Source organism: Haliaeetus albicilla, chromosome 7 (genome assembly GCF_947461875.1).
Source record: "Haliaeetus albicilla chromosome 7, bHalAlb1.1, whole genome shotgun sequence".
Taxonomy (NCBI): domain Eukaryota; kingdom Metazoa; phylum Chordata; class Aves; order Accipitriformes; family Accipitridae; genus Haliaeetus; species Haliaeetus albicilla.
Window position 1 is genome coordinate 38893288 of NC_091489.1, and position 19147 is coordinate 38912434.

The 19147-nt window shown below is 53.3% G+C and overlaps 3 protein-coding genes across 3 annotated transcripts; all 3 read left to right on the forward strand.

Annotated features, from left to right (window-relative positions):
• The first annotated feature begins 2440 nt into the window (after positions 1–2440).
• NNMT (nicotinamide N-methyltransferase) lies at positions 2441–4808 on the forward strand. The gene is given in 5 exon segments (XM_069786125.1): positions 2441–2585; positions 4048–4119; positions 4122–4255; positions 4371–4566; positions 4569–4808. Coding segments are annotated over 5 exon segments (777 nt in total). The 3' UTR covers positions 4799–4808.
• Positions 4809–9280: 4472 nt separating this feature from the next.
• RBM7 (RNA binding motif protein 7) lies at positions 9281–11881 on the forward strand. Its single transcript, XM_069787874.1, has 5 exons — positions 9281–9440; positions 9647–9809; positions 10400–10502; positions 10826–10919; positions 11370–11881. The coding sequence occupies exons 1-5, from the start codon at positions 9345–9347 to the stop codon at positions 11784–11786; spliced, it is 873 nt and encodes a 290-aa protein (XP_069643975.1). The 5' UTR covers positions 9281–9344; the 3' UTR covers positions 11787–11881.
• A 669-nt stretch (positions 11882–12550) lies between these two features.
• Positions 12551–18593, forward strand: REXO2 (RNA exonuclease 2). The gene is made up of 7 exons (XM_069787875.1): positions 12551–12718; positions 12823–12906; positions 13337–13414; positions 15459–15570; positions 16348–16456; positions 16813–16866; positions 18168–18593. The coding sequence occupies exons 1-7, from the start codon at positions 12587–12589 to the stop codon at positions 18295–18297; spliced, it is 699 nt and encodes a 232-aa protein (XP_069643976.1). The 5' UTR covers positions 12551–12586; the 3' UTR covers positions 18298–18593.
• Positions 18594–19147: the final 554 nt, after the last annotated feature.

The window sequence follows — 19147 nt, forward strand, 5'->3', positions numbered from 1 at the left end:
CAGCAGTGTGCCCGTTTATTATTTATATATAATTTAACTAAGATCATATCGATGCACATGCAACAGAGAAAATCAGGTGAACATCTGCACTTGCTTCTGCCCCCAGGAGCAAGAAGGTAGAGGGAAAAATGCAGCAGCAGGGGGGTATCCCTCCAAGCCCAACTGGAAACTTGAAGTGTAATACTTTTGACCAAGTAAAACACAGGAAAAAGCTCAGAACGCTTTCCGCAACAATTGAAACAACCAACCACCATGCTTCCAACCAACTCCACCAAAAGCACCAGTTCCCCAGCAGGCACCCTTCAGGAATTACTAGCACTGTCTCTCCAGATCTGCCATCCTGCTGCACACCCACCCACCCCAGGAACTTCCACCCAGAGAAGCCTAACCAGGCTTGCGAGAGAAAGCTGCGGAGCTTGCAAAAAGCCCCCAAGGAGCTGTGGCATTTCAGAAAATGAGTGCATTTCATCCCTGAAAGGCACAATTGTCTCCGCTTGTTTCAAATAACCAGTGTTTTCAACAAAAGGAACTTTTGCTTCCCTTTTCAAAAAAGTATCAGAGACCAGAAACATTTGCTTCTTGGGTGCTTTCTTTACACATATTCCTGCAAATAGGAAGAAGGGGAGCATCTAAAACTCAGTCTAGTAAGAAGCATGTAAAAATAGAGAAAAGGGTGCTTTTGTTCCCACCCTCAAAGCACGCCTCCCTTCCCTGGGCACCCCAGCTCAGCTCTGTGCCATGCGACGGTGCCTGCGTATCTCACTTACCTCTCTTCCAGGGCGAGGGCACAGGAGGACGGTGGGAAGGGTACCGGGGTGGGCTGGAGCAGGCTGGGGGGCTCTGGTGCTGCCAGCTGCAGAGCCCAGGACCAGCCCTGGGGCTGCTGAGGCTTAAACCCAGGTTGAGCCTGGGGCCGATCCTGCATGCAAGGCATGAGCTAGCTGCTTTCAAAGTGGCTCTCGGACACCAGCACGAGCCTTACTTGCAGCAGACACCAGGTAGATTTTTATCCCCAAGTCATGTCACTCAATGATCGAAAACAGGCTCTATGGGCTGAAATGTGAGCACCGCACTGGCAAAGAGCACTAGCAACAAGCCAAAGCCCCCACGCTGCAGCCAGCTACCAGGCTATGCTTTTATACACCTCAGCCGGGTATCTTAAACAAAAGTATAAATTCAGAGCCCGGCAAAGGCATGCATGTTCAGGCTTGGCTTTGGGGCTCAGGCTGCTCTCTGAGCCCCACTGTGAACTTGGTGATGCTCAGTGCAGAGCTCACCCCAGCGTACCAGTGGGTGATTACTCTGATTTTATCAGCGGCTCTCATCGGTCACCCTGATGTCTCCTCGGTCCTTTGGGAGGCAGGTGAGGAGCAGGGCACGTGCGCCCACCACTCCTTTTGCCCCCTTCTCTCTGTGTCCCCCTGCAGAAAGCAGACCCCTCTCCTCCTCCTGGCAGCCCCACGGGCCCCAGGTGGCTTCCTCAGGAATGGCCCTACAGAGTGTCTGGGCCTGCTGAGCCAGGAGGGAAAAGCGAGCCAAGCAACCTTCAGGAAAAATGTACACATGCCACAGGGAGTGAGAACAGAGGCCCCTTGGGAGCGAGATTTGGGGCTGGCAGGGTGGCCTTGCTGCTCACTCCCATCCCCAGCACTTTCCTTGGGGGCACAGACCAAAGCATCGCTGCGTTTTAGTTTTCAGTATCAGCTTTGCTGCTGGCATGTTCCCTTTTGTGAGAGCATCCCCTTGCAGCCTGACACGCGTGACAGGGGTGGTGGGGGGTGAGCCTGGGTGGGCACAGCTTGGTATAGCATGCAGGACCTCAAACTTCCTGGCTCCAAGGATTTAACAGGGGGGGTAAATTCACCTCTCCTCCATCTCCCGTTCCTGTTGCGGTGCTGAGATTTCAGGCAGCAGGGACAAAACCCCTGGCATCAATAGCTTCCAGCTGCAAGGTCAGGAGTGCCTGTGGTCTGCTTCGGGGACCGACAGCCCGTGGCAAAGACGCCTCTGGGGCCGCTTGTGGAGTCTGGGGGAGCTCTGGTGGGGCCGGTGGCTTTAGAGACAGTTTTAGCCCAGGGTCTCAGCACCAGAGTAGCGGGGAGCACTTGTTGTTGGCTTTGCTCTCAGAAAAAAACCTCTTTAACGTGTTCATCTTTCAAGCTGACATCCTTTTTACGCTTCATATCTTCGGCAGCTGGTTTCGCAGGAGCAGGTCTGGCCGTGCATGCGGTATGGCGAGCAGGGTTTGTTAAGCAAAGTCATCTCGGGATCTAAAACAGCGCTTATTAGTTTGAGGATGATACGGTGGCTCCTCCGCCCGTTGCTCCTAATGACCGATCTTTAAAAAAGCAAAGGCCAATTATATAGATTCGGAGTCGGTAACGAGCCTAAAACTGTTTGATCATTTCGGCTCCCGCTGGGCGAGCGGGAAGAGGACGAGATGCTGCGGGCACTCGCCGCTGCGCGAAGCGCAGGGCTCTGCTGCCTCTTCGTGGCGGCGATGGCAAAGGAGGCGGCGGCCGCCGCCGCGTCCCCGTCTCACCACCCCGCCGCTCCCCGTTCCCCGGGACGGCGGGTGAGGGGCTGTGGGTGACCACGCCGCAGGTGGGGACCTCCCGTCAGGCACGGTGCAGGCAGGGGCGCAGGGTCTGCGGCCGGCTCTGGAGGCAAAAGCCGGGCGCCAAGGCTGGGAATATTCTGGTTTTCGGGGCGAGGAGGTGAAATTGCAGTTTTCCAAGGGAAACCTGAAAAAAATAAAAGCAACAAAATCACTGAGACGGAATGGAAATTTTGACAGGCGCTTCTCGTGGACTGGCAGCAATTCCTCCTTCCTGCGGGAGAGACACTGACAGTCCTCTGCCAGGGCATCTAATGGCCTTAAAACTTCCTTGCCACGTTATATTACCAAACACGCCGACTTCAATCTGCTATTAAGAAGTAAATGTGTCGGATGCCCCAAGACTGTTTACAGAACTGTTGGGCTGCGACTGCTGGCGATACTAGCTCATGCTGTATGGGGTCATCGCTGTCAATTACTGTAAAGCCAGGGACATGTAATGTAATCCCAGGGATTGCCATTAATTATGGTCATTCGTACAGGGGATTGTGCGGCTCAGGGGCTGCTGGGGGGATTTCAATAGCAAGTCATTACGGAAAAAGTAAAGCTCAGTGCAAAAACAGAGAGCAAGAGAAAGCCCTGCTCATGAACAGGAGTGTGTCCGGCTGGCACCTGGAGCAGAGGACGCAGGAGGGAGGTTAAAACCGAAAGTACAACAGGGACTGCACAATGCGTGGCGGGAGGACCGAGCAGCAGAGCTCGCTCTCAGCAGGATGGACGCTCCAGCGGTCTTCACGGACACAGACATTTACCGGCATTGTTTTGACCCTCAGAAGTGTTTGAAATAATTTTACAGCCTGAGCGACAGCTAGGGATGGCCCAACACATTTCAGATGCAAAACCTGAGGGGCCTGTTTAAAAATGTTCTCCTTGGGCAAGTACCCACCCCGATGTGCTGGGTGACGTCATACAGCACTGTTTGCAGGGCTGCCCTCAGGCTGCATGCCACTCGGTGTGTGCCCCAGTGCACAGCAAGCTGTGTGCTATACAAATGCACATACTTTTAAAAAAAATAAAATATATATATATAGGCATGTGTGTCTATCTATGCACACAGGGTACTGCCAGCTGGAGTTGCTCCACAGTTTCTGGGAACACCGTCAAATCCAGGTTGGGTAGGGGTTGGTAGGGGGCCAGTGCCTCTGCTCCAGAAGCAGGCATTGCCCCTGCTCCAGAAGCAGGCATTGCCCCTGCCCATGGGCAGGGCTGGGGGCTCTGTGGTGGCTGCAGGAGCTGCCCCCAGGCTGGGCTGCTGCCAGAGAGCCCCAGGCATCGGGGAGCCCTGTCCAGGGCTGCACTGTGGGTCCATGGCAATTGGGATTGCGTTTCTGGGTTAGGGGAAGCACAGCCCAACAGGGCTGCCAGACGTTTCTGTCCTGGGGCACGGTCTCCATCCTCACCAGGATGGTCTTCCCCCCACTCCACACCAGATGGGCTGAGGGGTGATACCCTGATAGACGTCAGCTGCAGCCCCACCATCTACCAGTTTCTGTCCGCTTGTGAGCGGAGAACATCACCTTGGACTATGCAGACCAGAACTGCTGGGAGCTGGAGAAGTGGCTGAAGAACGAAGCGGAAGCCTTCAACTGGAGGCCAGTGGTGAAATATGTTTGAGCTGCAAGGGGACAGGCGAGGCTGGCTTCCTACCGCCCTGCCACCAACCACGGCATACATGAAGTCGCAGGCACAGATGCTAAAGAAGCATATAAGGAGCCTTCATATATTTATTTTTTGTCTACTTGCTGGGGAGAAGTGGGCTGCGAAAGAGGAGAAACTGGGAAAGAAGGTGAGGCAGGTTCTGAAGTGCGACATGACCAAAGCCAACCCTGCGGACCCCGTGTCCCTGCCTCTTGCTGACTGCCTCCTCTCCACCCTCCACTTGGAGGCCGCCTGCAAGGACCTGGCCACCTTCCGCAGAGGCCTGAGAAATGTCAGTGCCCTTGTGAAGCCGCGGGGCACCTGGTGATGGTGACCGTCCTCCAGGAAACCTACTATGCCTTCAAAAAGCAGGTTTTCTCGTGCCTCTGCCTGGAGAGAAACGTGGTGGAAGCAGCTGTGGAGGGCACTGGCTTTGACGTGAAGTTCAGCAAGGTCCAGTCATACCTGCCCGACAATGTCCACGCAGACCGTGAAGCCCCATTGAGCCTCGTGGCAGGCAGGTGTGCCTCCATCACCGGATAGCACATGGGCACTGGGGAGGAAAACAGCAGCAAGTCTGGTTTCAAAAAGCCCTGCTGACGTAACCCACAGCCTCTTAGCCCTTTATTTGAAAGCAAATCAACACAGTGCACACAGCACCAGCCCTTGAAGCCGCAGCTGCACACCAGCAGCCCAGGGTCGGGGTAACCCCGCCAGCTTGCCCCAGCCCAGAAACAGGAATTGCACCCAAGCCCCTTCCCTCCTATCCTCCCACACCGGAGCAGAGCTTCTGAGAAGCTTCCCTCTTCCAGCCACGATGCCCTTTTTTTGAGGCCAAAATCCATTCTTATGGGGAAAAGTTTGGCTGCAAAGGCAGTGAGATTGTTCAAACCTAGATCTGTTTCTGATTTCTGTGCAAACCCTGCGTGCTCTGTCTGAAAAGTGCAGGGGCTTGGGGGGGAAGAAAAGGATGCTGTCAAGGGGAGCAGCATGCCTTGCACCCAGACGATCTGCAGCACTCCCAGAACCAAGAGCACCTGCTGATCTTTTCAGTAAACCTGTAAAAATTGTTCAACAAAATGCTGCCACCCCAGCAATACGTACCTGCCGGGTGCCAGCACGCACACAGGAACAGGGCAGAAAGGGTTGACAGATGGAAATGATGCTCTCCCCAAAGCAACCTCCCCTGGTTCGCAGCACCCCTGGCCATACTCAGTTGTTCTCCCATGCTTACAGCCAGCCAGACCTGCGACACACCAGAGATTCGTTTTAGAGATACTCAAGCCTAAACATTTTTAATAATAATATCAGCACACTCAGCATGCCTCAGTTCTCAGCAGTTTTTTTAGAAGAAATGTTTGGGATTTGTTGCTGAAGCTTCTCCTCCCCTCTCTCATACTGATCTTCTTTTAGGGTAGTTTTGGTTCAAGAGTGAGAAGAAATAGGGACATACAAAATTTTCTTGCTGAATATACACAGATCAAGTCCTGTCACAAATCTTACTGCTTCTGACAGAAGAGGCTGGCATAAAGTAAGAGGGAGAGCGAGTGATAAAGCCCAGGAGGGAGATGAAAGGTTGAAAGAAGTCACGGTCCCCAAGTACCACATAAACTCCACAGCACCCAGCAAGCCCAGGTAGGCACCAGAGGGGTTCAGCCTCCTCTCTGTCCAGCCGCCTTTTAGTTTCTTGGTATGAACCCAGTAAAAAAGCCCAACCCACTAAAGTCTTTAGGGCTGTAGGGTAATGTCGGCACCAGTTACAGACTTACTAAGGTCATTAGATGTAATTGTATGCGACCCCCGAAGTGTAGACTGGAGATGCCACATCAGCGAGACGAGGATCAGGTCGGTGATACCGCCAGCTCGGGCTCTGCTTGGCAGGACTGTCCCCAGAGCCACTGGGACGCCCTGTGCAAGTAGTGCAGGTTTTTGGCACTGCCACAAGTGCCTGGAATGGCCTCATTGCCCAGCTCCACGAAAGGGAGCTGAAAACCAGAGGATGCTCAGAGGCAGATCAGGACCTCTGATGCTCGCTACTTAACGCCAAATGTAAGGCCACCGTTTCCATAAAGACCTCCATGCCTGCCAGCGCAGCGCAGTAAAGGCAGGAATGCAGCAGCTGCTGACATGTTCTCTGGAAATAACATGCCCAGGTCTTGTAGCGCTGGCGTCTTTAATCGCTGTTTAACTGTTCGAACATCGGCATCGCTGGGGATTTTTATGGTCTGTTTAAAAAGCACAATGATTCCCTTCATGGAGACGTTTGTAGCTACAATTACCCTTCTGTCGCAACCTGCCAGGAGTCATTGAAAGCCTTTCCCAGCTAAGAGGCCAGGCGGTATTCCGCCTGCCGCTTGCTGACAGCAATCATGGTGGCACCTAAGGAAGCAAGGTGGGCACAGGCCGGACTGATGCCGGGAAGACGCTGACCTGGGCGATGACTGGCTCAGCTCTCCCCTCGCCTGTGCAAGCTTTGGGAACAGGAGGACGCAGCCTACACGACAGAGAGGGTGTAAAAAGATGGCAGCCTGCCTTCCCGGACCCTGCCTTTCCTTCCTCACCTCGCCCTCCTCCTCTCATAGGGGGTGACTTGCCCCCACTCACCCCATGCCTGAACATACAGCCAAAGCAGCGAATCAAAACCAGCGACTGAAGCTCAGTTCATTCGGCAGTAACCGCAGCTGCTATCTTTGTCAGCTCATCTCCCTCTCCGTACAGCTGTCAATCAGCCCCCGGATGTTCGACGGCCATAATGAAAATGGCATGTGGGGATCAGGAGTGCTGTTTTTGCATTAGCTGGCAGGACCCCTCCTTCCAGGCTCTCGGGAGAAAGGACCATCATTTGCAACGGCTTTGTCTGACAGATCTTGCTATCGTGGGGTGTAATTATGGGTACCCGCTTTCTGGCTGCAGGGAATTTTCAAGCATCCGCTTTTGATCAAGTGGTCCCATCACCACAGTGCCTTCAGCGGCTCGGAGAAGCCAGGGAGGTGGCCAAGCCACCCGAGGAGTGGGAGAGCAGTCAGGTGAGAGGGAAGGCGCAGCTGATGCCTGCAATCGGTGCTGGGGACAGAGGCTGCATGGCAGGCACGCGATGGGCAAGATGACCGAGTGGCCGCTGGGCTCCTGCACCGCACAGGAGAGCTGAGCCAGAGCCCCGAGCTGGGAGATGTGGGGAATCTACAGCTTAAGGGCAGTAACCCAGAAGGCAGGCCAAGAAAGAGGTGCAAGGCACAAGCGCAAGCAATGATCTGAGGAGGACTAGTCGCTTGTTTTGTCTCCGGCATGGAACTGGTCGAAGCTCTCGCAATATTTAAGAGCACCTGCGTATTAAGAGTGAAAATAGGCAGCCGAAGAACGCATTTTGCCCTCCCAAAGCAAAAAAGCTTTCTGGTTTTCCATTTTGCTTCTTTGAAGAGCAGAAAGGGCATAAAATAGTAACACAAAAAGGGAAAAAAGCACAACAGAATTACAAGAGCATGCCTGTGAAAAACCTGAAATAGTTCTCCGTTCTCTCATTGCTCATTTTTTCAGGTCTGGGCTGCGCGAGGCTGCGATGGGCAGCGCCTGAGCCCGTCGGCACCTCATGTGGGTCTCTGAACGTGGCTGCCTATGGCCCACTGTGCAGGGCCACAGTGCTTGCTGGAAGTTGCCTGGCACACGGGGGGCAAGCCGACGGCGGTGCGAACGCTACACACACTTCCAGCCAAGCCCAAGGGGACCCAGAGAGGAAAAAAAAGAAAAAGCATAGGGAAGTAAACGAGGCTCCAGGGAAATTAAGGCAAAGTGGAAGTCCTGGCACAGCGAGGTAATAATTTCCTTTCTGAATGAGTAACTGTTTAGAATGTAACCAGGCGAACACGATTAAACCAAATGAATATAAATTCTAGGTGCGGTAGCAAGTAATGAAGTGAAGAAAATGAACAGCGCCTAATTAACAAGAAAATAGGATCTGCCATAACGCGTTGGAATCTAATGAAAAATGAAGGCTCGACTTCCCCTTTCAAAATTTTCCCAGATGGAAAATACCCCTGTGCTACATCCAGCAACTTCTGAAATAGCCACGCGATTACAGTCGCTGGGAAGAACTGTCCTGGACCAAGCGCCAGGGGCAGGGGAGCTGTTTTGCAAAATACTTGCAGAAGTGAAGGAGCTGGGAGATGACTGTCCAGTGCTCTGCCCAAACACGAACCCAAGAGCAGCCCCTTCACCTAACAGTCTAACGGAGGAGGGCCAAGCTGCCCTCCCCAGTTAGTGTGGCTGCAGGAGGCAGCCCTCCGGACAGAGGCGGCCATCGCAGTATGGCGGCAATAAAACCAGGCGGCGGCACAAAATACACCGTTCTCTCGCCGGCTTCACCTAGGCTTCTTCTCCCACTGTTACTTTGATGATGCAAAGTGAGGTCCACGCTCCATTCCGGAGGCCTGGCATCAGTGCAGCTAAGTGTACTCGCGGCGGGAGGGTGTCTGGCCCTACGGGGCGCGGCTGGGCTCCCCAAGTATCAACTCATAAGAGAGAAAAGGGTTAGGAGCCCGCAGCGACGACGTCCCCAGCTTTCCGCCGCAAGCCTCCGGGAACCGACAGCCTTTGCAGGCTTCCCTACCTGCAAACAACTAACTTGGGGGTTTTGAAATCTCTGTCACCGTTTTGGAAAAGTCACCTTTGACCAGAACGGCCACTCGGCTGAGGCTGGGGCAGCCACGCCTGCTGCAGCGAACAACTCTGGTCCGATACGCAGGGCTGACGGTAAGTTATGACTTCAGCACCGAGGGCCTGGAGGGAACGGGCCAGCGCCCCGCCGCAGGCACCGGGCCCACCGAGCCCGCAGCTGCCCGCCGCTTCGCTCGAGAGACGGGCGGGCCGGTTCCCCGGCCCCGGTCTCTCCCCACCCCCCGTCTCCCGCCGCCGAACACCGGCTCCACCGGCTCCGCCATCGCCGCCGCCGCCAGCCCCGCCCGGTCCGGTCCCCCCCGGCCAGGCCCAGCGGAAGGGGCGGGGGCGCGGACGCTGACGCGGCGACGTCACGCCGCAGGCGCCTGCGCAGAGGTGTGCGTCGGCGCCGCTGAGCGCGAGCTGCCCGGCCGCGGCGATGGGGGCGGCGGCGGCCGAGGCGGATCGGACCCTTTTCGTGGGGAACCTGGACCCCAAGGTCACCGAGGAGCTCATCTTCGAGCTGTTCCACCAGGTACCGGCCGGCAGCCGAATCCCTTTCCCCCGCCCGGCCGCGCTTTATAGCGGGGGAGGCCGCGGCCGCTATCGCTGGGCCTGCCCCGGCGAGGGAGGGTACGGCGGCCGGCGGAGGACAAACTTCCGGGGACAAACCGCCCGGCCCCAGTTTTTCGGGGAGCTGCTCCATTTCTCCTTTCACACCTTTCGTTCCTTGCCTCGCAGGCAGGTCCGGTGATTAAGGTGAAGATCCCGAAGGACAGAGACGGCAGACCCAAGCAGTTTGCATTCGTGAATTTCAAACACGAGGAATCGGTCCCCTACGGGTTGAGCCTGCTGAACGGCATCAAGCTGTACGGGAGGCCCATCAAAATCCAGTTCCGATCAGGTACCCGCCAAAAGAAACACTAAGTAACCCGCTTATGAGAGAAAGAGAAAGCAAAACTGCCGTCGGCTGCCCCTTCCCAAATCCCGGCAGACTGACATGGGATGGGGTAAATTGCACCGGCTTCTCATCCAGCGGTCACTCACCTAACAGCTGGCACTGGTTTCGTAGCACGCTGGTGTCAAGCAGGCATGTGATCTTGTCCCTGTACTTCCCCTCGAACACCTTTCCATCAGTTACGGCCAGGTGCAGTCCAGGAGCTGAGCCTTCTGTTGGGTTAGTTTTGTGGTGCTTCACTGGTACCCTTGAAGGCCATTCTAAATCGTCACGCAGCAGTGAAAGCCATCCCTGATGTCATTTGAATGAGGCATGTAGGCCAGAACATCGCTGCCCGATTGCATCCTTCCCTGCGGGTGTTAAGAGAGTTTCGGCGTCTTGTTTTGGGGACTGGATGACGTGCTTTTGCAGGCCACTGAGGAAACTCAAGAGCTAATTAAGCACGTGGCAACTGCTAGCGCCTTGCAAGTTTACTTCATACCCAAGTTCCTCTAATTCATGTTTGTCAGTCTTGCGAAATGTTTCTTTCTCTTCAGGGAGCAGTCATGCATCTCAGGATGGCAATCCATCTTTGTCCCCGCACGGAGCCGCCAACACCAGCCCCTCTGGCGCGCCGCATCCAGCATCAAACTGCAGCAGGTACGAGTCCTGTCAGCACACACCATAGGTACCTGCACATAGTTCAAAGCAGAAAAGAGCATTTGCGCATTTCGCTGTGTTCCTGGCTCTCTTCCCCAGCACAATATGCTTGCTCTTCCCTATGGAGAAAATCCTTGAGTTCCTAGTGCCCTTGGTACCCTTTTTAGTGCCTGAAATCCGAACACCAAAAGAAGACCATTGCGTTTTAATGCAAGCGCGGAAAAGGTCCGTTGAGGCGAAGTGGGGAGGGCGCTGCCAAGCGCACAACGCAAGTGCTAGTCTTGAGTTTAAGGCTGAAGCTCCTGATCTTTTTTTTTCTGCAGATATGACAGGAGTCCTGATGGTGCGGTAGCAGCGGGATTCTCGTCAGCGCAGCGGTCTCTGCCATCGGCCGATAACCTTCAGAGACAAGCAGTGGTAGGCTGCTTGCTTGCGCTAACAGCATCTGACCCTGCAGTGCCCCACGGCTGACAGATGACACATGACAGAGTTGTCTCTGATTTTGAGTACTTGTTTCTTGTAATGATTGTGAGAGGTTGTGGGAGTGTACTTCTGGAGTGTTGAAATGACAGTTCCGGAAGGTTTAGGGCTTCTGCCGCCGAGGTGGTTAATGGCGGGGAGAGCTTTGAGCTTCGGCTGTAGGTGAAGCAGTCGGTAATAGCTGCTCTGTAAGTTAGTGTCTAATCTCATTTCCAAACCAGCAACTTTTGTTTTTCCCCTGTATTTATGGTGTGGTTAATGTGTGATTCAGAGGCCGTTGTGGGGGTTAGTGTTTCTCTGGCCCCCATCCCCTGGAAAGGTTCAAGCACGCTGCTGGGAAGTGAGTGCCCCATATCCACTGACCCTTTTCCTCTCTTCTCTTTCCAGATGAACAGCGCCATGTGGCAGCAACCTCAGTTTGGGGGGAAGTATGAGCAGCCTGGCTTCCCCGTGCCTGCCTACCAGCACGCTCCCCACGCTTTTCACCCCTCGCCGGCCTCCCAAATGCCGCGGCGCCCAGAGGTGCCGGCCCAGCGCAAGGGCAGGCTGAGCGCCCACCCCTACCACCCAGACAGCAGGCACTTCGGCCGCGAGCAGCGTTTCGGGGAGCGGGGACCCGACTACGGCAGGGGCAAGAGGGAGGAGTACGGCTTTGAGGAGAGGGGGCTTGATGCCGAGCATCACTACCGGGGGAGCAGAGAGGAGCCTGCCTATGAAGACAGGCACCGGGACGGCTGGAGCCACGACTATGACTACCGGAGGGAGAGCTACAGAGAGGCCAAGTGGCACCCGTCGCGGCATTAACGCCCGTTCAACGGGCTCGTAAAGAACTTGATGGCAAAGCCCAATCTGTTTCTTACCGTGTATATGTATAAAAAAACCTGAAACCTAGCCCACCCAACTCATCAAAGTTACCTTTTAATGTTTGTAAAGCGACTAGCAGCAAGCTCTCCTGCTGCAGCCAGTGCCTCAATTTTAAATGTGTTTGTTAACCTGACACCTCAGGGCTTTTTGCGGGGTGGGGGCTGGACAGGGACCCCCAAAGTGCCAGAATTTCAGAGAAACGGCCGCTGCAGAGAAGCCGGTGTTTTGGTGGGGTGGGAGGGGTCCGTCTGCACTGGATGCAGGGTGCATCCTCTGAGAGGGACTCGAGGTGGGAGGGATGCTTTCTGGCTTCTTTGATATTCTGGGTGGCGTTTTGGGGGTAGGATAGCAGGCCGTTCCTTGTCGGGGAGAGGAGCATTAAAAGCCTCCCTGGAAAGAACCCGGGCCGGAGCGAACCGTCCTCGTTTCAGCCCTGGGCAGCAAAACTGGCTCCGTTTAACCGGAGCCGCTCAGCGGCCAGGGCATCCCCTGGATCTCTCCGGGTTTATCCGGGGTGGGGGGGGAGGCCTCAGCCGCTTCGCCGTCAGCGGAGCATCTTCCCGGGATCCCCCCGTCCTCCTACTCCTCCGCCACGCCGCCGCCGTCCCTGGAGGCTGCGGCCGCGCCTACATCTCCCATCGGCGCCCGCGCCCGCCGCCCGCGCCCGCCCGGGGAGTGCCGGCGCCGCGGGGCCTGCCGGGAGTTGTAGTGCGGCGGCGACGCTTTGCGGCCCGGCGGCGATGCTGGGCGGCAGCCGCGCTGGCCTGGGTCGCCTGCGGAGCTGCGGCGGGCGGCTGTGGCGGGGCCGGCGGCGGGCGGCGGCCATGGCCGGCGGCGGAATGGGGCAGCGGATGGTCTGGGTGGATCTGGAGGTGCGGGGCGAGGGGAGGGGAGGCGGAGCGGGGCGGGGGGCGCGGGCGGGCGGCCGGCGGCCGCGCTGACGGTGCCGCTCCCCTCCCTCCCCTCTCCGCGGCAGATGACGGGCCTGGACGTGGAGAAGGACCAGATCCTGGAGATGGCCTGCCTCATCACCGACTCCGACCTCAACGTCCTGGCCGAGGTGAGGAGGAGCAGCCGCCGGGCCGGGCCGGGCCTCGCCCCCGGGGCCCTGCGGGCTCCCCGGCCTTGCCCGGCCGGCACCCGGGGCGCGCTCGGCCCTTGCTTCCCGGGGGAAGCTGGAGAAAATAACAGCCGGGCAGCGGCCCTCGGCCCTTGGGCCCCGCTGCTGGGCGGGGGGGGGTGGCCCCTTGCTCCGGCCGCCTGGGCATCTGCTGCTCCGAAGCGGGCGCCTCGGGCCCAGACGCGAGTGGGGGGACGGGGCGGATGCTGCTCTGCCCCCCCCGAGCTGCCGCTGTGTACCTACCCTCCAAGCAGCTGCTTCCCCGACTCCCTAAATGGTGGGGGGCCGCTGTGCGTGGCAGCATTGCCTCTGGAGACTGCGAGTGCTTGATACTAAGCTGTGTTTCGTTACCTTTCTCTCTTCCTGACAGGGCCCTAACCTTATCATTAATCAGCCCGACGAGCTGCTGGACAGCATGTCCGAGTGGTGCAAGGAGCATCATGGGAAGGTAACCCTTCTAGAGCGGTCACGCTGCAATTTCTCTTGTCTTTGCTTTGGTGAGAGTGACGTATAATTCAAAATTATTAGTTGCGGTACAGTCACCTAAAAAGAGACAGCTCCTGTGCTGAACAGTTTGCAGTTAAACAGAGGAGATAAAGAATGAGAGACAGTAAGTATCATCCTTATTTCATAGCGAGGAGCTGACGCATAACGTTTTGCCCAAGGTCTCGCAAGTCATCTGTGGCACGGCTGCGGATTGCTTTCCTGTATCTTTAGTCGTCCTCCTGTATCTCAGCTGCAAGATGGCCCCGAAGCAGCCTGTGCTTTGTAGCCTGGTTTTTAATAAGTTTGAATAGTGCTGGAAGCGACTTTCTGACTTAAGAGCCAGAAGCATCAGCAAAGGCCAGCAGCTAGTGAGTGCTCCCCTGAGATGGCTGGAGCAATGGCACACGGGAGAGCTGCAGGCAGGGCAAGGCAAGCGTCAGTGGGCTTGGGAATGGGATCCCTCTCTCGGATATGTGGCACTGGCTCCCGTCTTCAAAGACAGAAGGCTCAGCGCCTGCCTCTCGGCATGAGGTTAAGAAGTCGGGTTCAGCTCCCCAGTCTGCTTGCTGAGCTGTCGGCTGTGGCGTGCCTCTGCTGGAGTCCCAGCTGTAGGCCGGGTTGGATGGACTCCTCTGACAGCTCCTCCCGGTGAACGCTGTTCCGTGTTGCGTAAAATAGTTCAAAGCATAATTCCGATGGGAAAGGGGAAGAGGTGGCTTGAAGTCCCAAGTAAGTACAGGCGCAAGGTCAGTGTAGAACAGTCCAGAGCTGACAAGATGCAGATTTATCGCTGCAAAGTTAGGTACTTGTAGAATGCGACAGGCCCATTTACTGTAAACGCTGGATGGTTATTTTTGCCCGTCCCCTCGGCGCCATAAGCACAGTGTATTTTTTTGCCGAAAGCTTAACTTTTGGAGCGAGAGATTACTTTTAGTTCTTTTAGCCACCAAAGAAAGCTTTCTCCTTGCTGGTAGCAAGAAAACGAATGGATTTTCCAATCCTTGATTATGAATTGAAATTCAAGTTAGTTTTCAATTAAAGGCTGAAGTTTTAAGACACCCATAACCCCTCCCCTCCTCCCCCTTCGGCATCTCACTCTCCCCGGGAAGGATTAGCAAGAGTTTGGAAAATGAATATTAATTTACCGTGATGGGTGCTTTTCCCCTTCTCCAGTCGAGGACTCAAACTCGGCTTCAGTTCACGAGTGAATTGAAGATGGTAGCATACGTTATCGCTGCTCCTGAGGAGCTACTTATTTTTAATTGACTAAGAAAAGAGAAGCAATTAGAATATAGATGAAAATGCAGCCACATAATGAATTTTTTAACCACCACTTGGATCTGTCAAGTAGATTTTTGCGGCACAGTCGTGGAAATATATAGCGTAGCCAGATGGAAATAAATCACTGAGAACACTTGGAGCAGATTTGACATTTAACTATTGAAAAAAAAGAAAGAACGAACTTTTCTGATTTATAGGAATCTTGATAAACACTTAAGCTACGACTCCTGATTATTTCTCTTTATTTATACCTACTGCTTTGCACTGGGGAGGTGAATGCCTGTCCTTCAACAAAGAGAAATCTAATACTTTCCTGGGTCACGTATGTACAGGTGTATAAACAAGACTTGCATAACATCTCGGTAGTTGAGAACCACCCCTGGAAAGTACAGCAACCAGGAAAGAAAAAAAAAAATCCAAACCACTAAAACCCATGGGAACATCAGGGTTGTTAGGACTACGCTACGGTCGCCTTTACTTGTGCTAATTTTTACTTGCTGAGCGGCACCCTGCACATCAGTCGGATCTGCTTGTGGCGATGCCCGGAGAGAAAAAAAGGCAAGGGGACGTCCCAGAATATTGAAACACAGATTTCAGTTGGTACTTCTGGGCACGCTGGGGAACAACCAATGCTTGAAGGGTTGACCTTTTGCTGTTGAGCATTTCTGGAAGTATCTTTCCTGGCAGTGTATTTCTGATTTATGATGGATGGCTCTTTTTTGCAGTCTGGCCTTACTAAGGCTGTGAAGGAGAGTAAAATTTCATTGCAGCAAGCAGAGTATGAGTTTCTTTCCTTTGTACGACAACAGACACCCCCCGGTCTCTGTCCTCTCGCAGGTAAAGTATGTTCTTTCTTAACAGTAACAATACCATCCCTCCTGCGACTCCTGGCCAGATGCTGAAAGGCCCGCTGATGTATGTGGCAGGGATGCTTTAGTTTTTCTAAGCCGAGATCTAGCATGCAAATCAAAACCTTTTTAGTAAGGAGAGGTTCAGTAATGGCATCATCCGTTCTGCAGCTTCCCTAAAGCAAATACTGCACATCATTGCTGTGGGAAACTTCAATTCTTCTTTGCAATAATGTTTCCGTGTACGGTTATAATTGGGGCGGGCCACTTAACTGCTGACAGCAATCTGTGACCATAAAATCTGAGCAGTGAACCCAGCGGCGTCTTTTCCTCCCTGTGCATCAACCCAAACGCCAAATATGAATCTGCCGAACGTCCTGCTACCTGGAACTACATTCAGGATGTTCACGTACGGTCTTGGGACTGATGCTAAGTGAAATGAATAGCAATGCCCGTTGTCACTTTGCGGAAAACCCGATGCTTGCATAGTACTTTGATACGTATCTGTGTGACAGAAATTGTAGGAGTAGTCACTGGAGAATTAACAGAGGGATTACGTTTTTAAACAGCGTGTGATCCTGCAATGAAAATCTGACAAACCTTTGCAATCATATTTACTAGAAAATGGGATAAACGAGCTGCTTGCGAATAGCTTTTCATACCCTATGATCTTTCCCCAGCTCACTTAGCCTGCTTCTCGTTTAGATGTCGTTTGCAGTAGCTTTGTAACGTCTTTGAAGAAACACCTTGTTTTGTGTCTTTGTAGGTAACTCTGTTCATGCAGATAAGAAATTTCTTGACAAATACATGCCTCAGTTCATGAGGCATCTTCATTACAGGATCATTGATGTGAGCACTGTCAAAGAACTTTGCAGGTAAACGTTCCCCAAATTAAGCAGTCCTTATGAAAGGTAATCTAGGGAAGCCTGTTAAGTGGCACTAACGCGCGCTCTTCTAAAACAAGGTTAAACGCTGCTGGGAGAGGGCTGCCTGCCACCGCCACCTCGTTCTTTCATCTGTTCTGTTCGGGCGGATGCGCAGAATGAGCCGTGGAGTACTCTGTGAGTGGCGTGCTCTGGAGTTTGCAGCACGTTGACTCCCAGGGTTGTGGCTTCTCTGGACGCCAGGGAAGCCGAAATTCTTTCACCGATTGTAACAAACCTGCACAGCCACCGGACATGTTTTTGAACCCCAGTTTCCTTTTTTAAGTGGCACTTTTTTCCACTTGCAGACGCTGGTATCCAGAGGAATACGAGTTTGCACCAAAGAAGGCGGCTTCTCACAGGTGAGGTTTCTACTTTTGTCAATACCAGAGCAGGGCTTGTTGGGCAGACACTGTGCTCTTCACAAGCAGAGTGTGGAGCTTCCTCTGAATTCCCAGCCTGCCACTTCTAATGCAGATGATGGCAGAGGCTGTGTGCTTCTGCTCCCTGACATATGTATCCTCCAGTCTGAAGCCTGGTTAGCGTAGGGAAAGGGATTATTAAAACACAGAGAATCAGAAGTTTCCTTATCTGCTCTGATTCACTCTGTTTACTATTCAAGCCAAGATGCTTGTTTGGCAACATAGATACATCTGTCACTTCTTAGACGTCATGGTGAGAAGGCACATGAAAATGGTCGCCTAACAATGGGTTTTATCTGTCCTTCTTTGGGGCAGAGTTGTTCGCAGAGACACTAACATTGGAAGACTGCAAATGGGGAGATGAGAGTTCTGTTCCTGGCTGTCTTCCCGAGGTCATCATGTGTCAGAGAGCTCATTCTCCTTCCTGTGGAAGGGTTTAATTTTGAGTTACTCTCCTGCCAGCATCTGAGGCATCCCTAAAAGTTGCAGTTGCCTCAAGGTTTTGCAAGAAAAGATCCCGCACAATATTAACACATATTTCTAGAAAGCCACATTTTCTGCTTCTTCTGAACAGAGGAGACAGTGGGTCCTGTGGGATCCATAGGTTTTGATAAGTCCATATATACCATGTAAGCGCATCCATTTTGCTCTTTCATCTGCGCAGACTAAATGTAGAAAAAAGCGCAAGACACCTGGGTGTTAAAGTGTCTGTGGTGGACTTTCTGTAGGTGCTGTTTGGTACTTAAAGCTACGACTGTCCTAAACGACAGTGAAAAGGAGCCACTGAACCTTTACTTCTCTGCTTCGACATGGCCATGCTTGGCAGGAGGGGCGGCTCTGGTATGAAAAGAGAAGGCAGGGGTGACTGTCGCAGAGGTCAGAAACAGGCCAAGGCAGGAGCTGAAAGCAGGTCTCTGGAGCCCTTGTCTCTGTTGTCTTGGGTTGAATTGGTTTTAGTACTCGAAGCTGTCAAACCTGTTGGCTTTCAGGAGCTTCCATGTCCCACGGTGACATAAACTAATAAGCTGTGTGTTACTTCCTGGTGTGCCAGCGCTGGTGGACCTCTATTGCTTTCCACGTACCTGAGACTAGCGAGGGTGGGTTTTATTTCTGACAGATGTGCGATCTGTGCATATCAGACCTTGATTTCTTACAGACTGGAGTTTTTCAGAAGCGCTAGAATCCAGATGTAGCTGAAGATGTGCACAGGCGTTTTGAAACCCTCTTTAATTCTCTTTCAGAGCACTTGATGACATCAGGGAAAGCATCAAAGAACTTCAGTTCTACAGAGATAGCATCTTCAAGAGGAAAACGGATGAAAAGAAAAGGAAACTAATAGAGAATGGAGAAAGCGATAAAACTGCCAGCTGATTTCTCATCTTACCGTGCCATCCTGCAGCACATAGTAGATGCGTCTCCTGGTTCTTTTCTGTTTGCCAGTCTCTCCAGAAGCTGCACCCTTCGGTTACCTTGTTTCTTAACAGCTGTTAAAATGCAGATGGAAGCCTGAGTTACTGCTTCTTTGTGGTTTGAGCAAGGATCGACATGCTCGAGCCTCAGCAGCGTCTGTCTTTGTATGTACTAGGTAAAACATGCTGTTTGATACTCCTCTTCATCCAGTTTTAGATTCAGTCTTTCACTACACAATAAAAACAGTTCTGTTGAAAGATGTTTTCATACAGCCTTTCTTTTTTGCTCGTCATAGGCTGCTAGGTGAACCAGCCTCGCGGGTTTCCGAAATAAAAACTATCACGTGGGTAGCATCTGCGTGCAAGGGACCGGCACGAGCCGCTTGATTTGTGAGCGGGCAGGTGACATTTCCATTAGCACAAACCCTAAAGTGCTGCGGGTCCTTCGGGTCAGGATGGAGTGTATTGGTTTGGCAGCTATATCAGCCTTTGCTAATCACTTTGGAAGTGTCTAGCCTATAACACTTCCTGTTTTCACAACACACTCGTGAGAATAGGAAATGTGATGAGCTGCTTCCATCACCTAAACTGGCCCGTGGGTCAGGTGTACGGAGAAAGCGTTATTACTTTTTAGATGTGCAACCTGGGAAAAGCGACGTATAAAAGGAACGTGTGTCAGTTGAGGGGCCTGAACTTTCCTCTGCAAGTAGCTTGCTCTGGTCAGCAACACACTTCAGAAGGCTGGAGTTAAACCGAAAGCATTCTTAAAACATTTTGTTTACTAACAGAAATGGTGACATTACTTGATACTG

Coding starts and splice junctions, on each gene's coding strand:
- RBM7 (XM_069787874.1), top strand. CDS start 9,345: ATGGGGGCGGCGGCGGCCGAGGCGGATCGGACCCTTTTCGTGGGGAAC. Junction 9,441..9,646: donor TCTTCGAGCTGTTCCACCAG/GTACCGGCCGGC, acceptor CTTGCCTCGCAG/GCAGGTCCGGTGATTAAGGT. Junction 10,503..10,825: donor CCAGCATCAAACTGCAGCAG/GTACGAGTCCTG, acceptor TTTTTTCTGCAG/ATATGACAGGAGTCCTGATG.
- REXO2 (XM_069787875.1), top strand. CDS start 12,587: ATGCTGGGCGGCAGCCGCGCTGGCCTGGGTCGCCTGCGGAGCTGCGGC. Junction 12,719..12,822: donor TGGTCTGGGTGGATCTGGAG/GTGCGGGGCGAG, acceptor TCTCCGCGGCAG/ATGACGGGCCTGGACGTGGA. Junction 12,907..13,336: donor ACCTCAACGTCCTGGCCGAG/GTGAGGAGGAGC, acceptor TCTTCCTGACAG/GGCCCTAACCTTATCATTAA.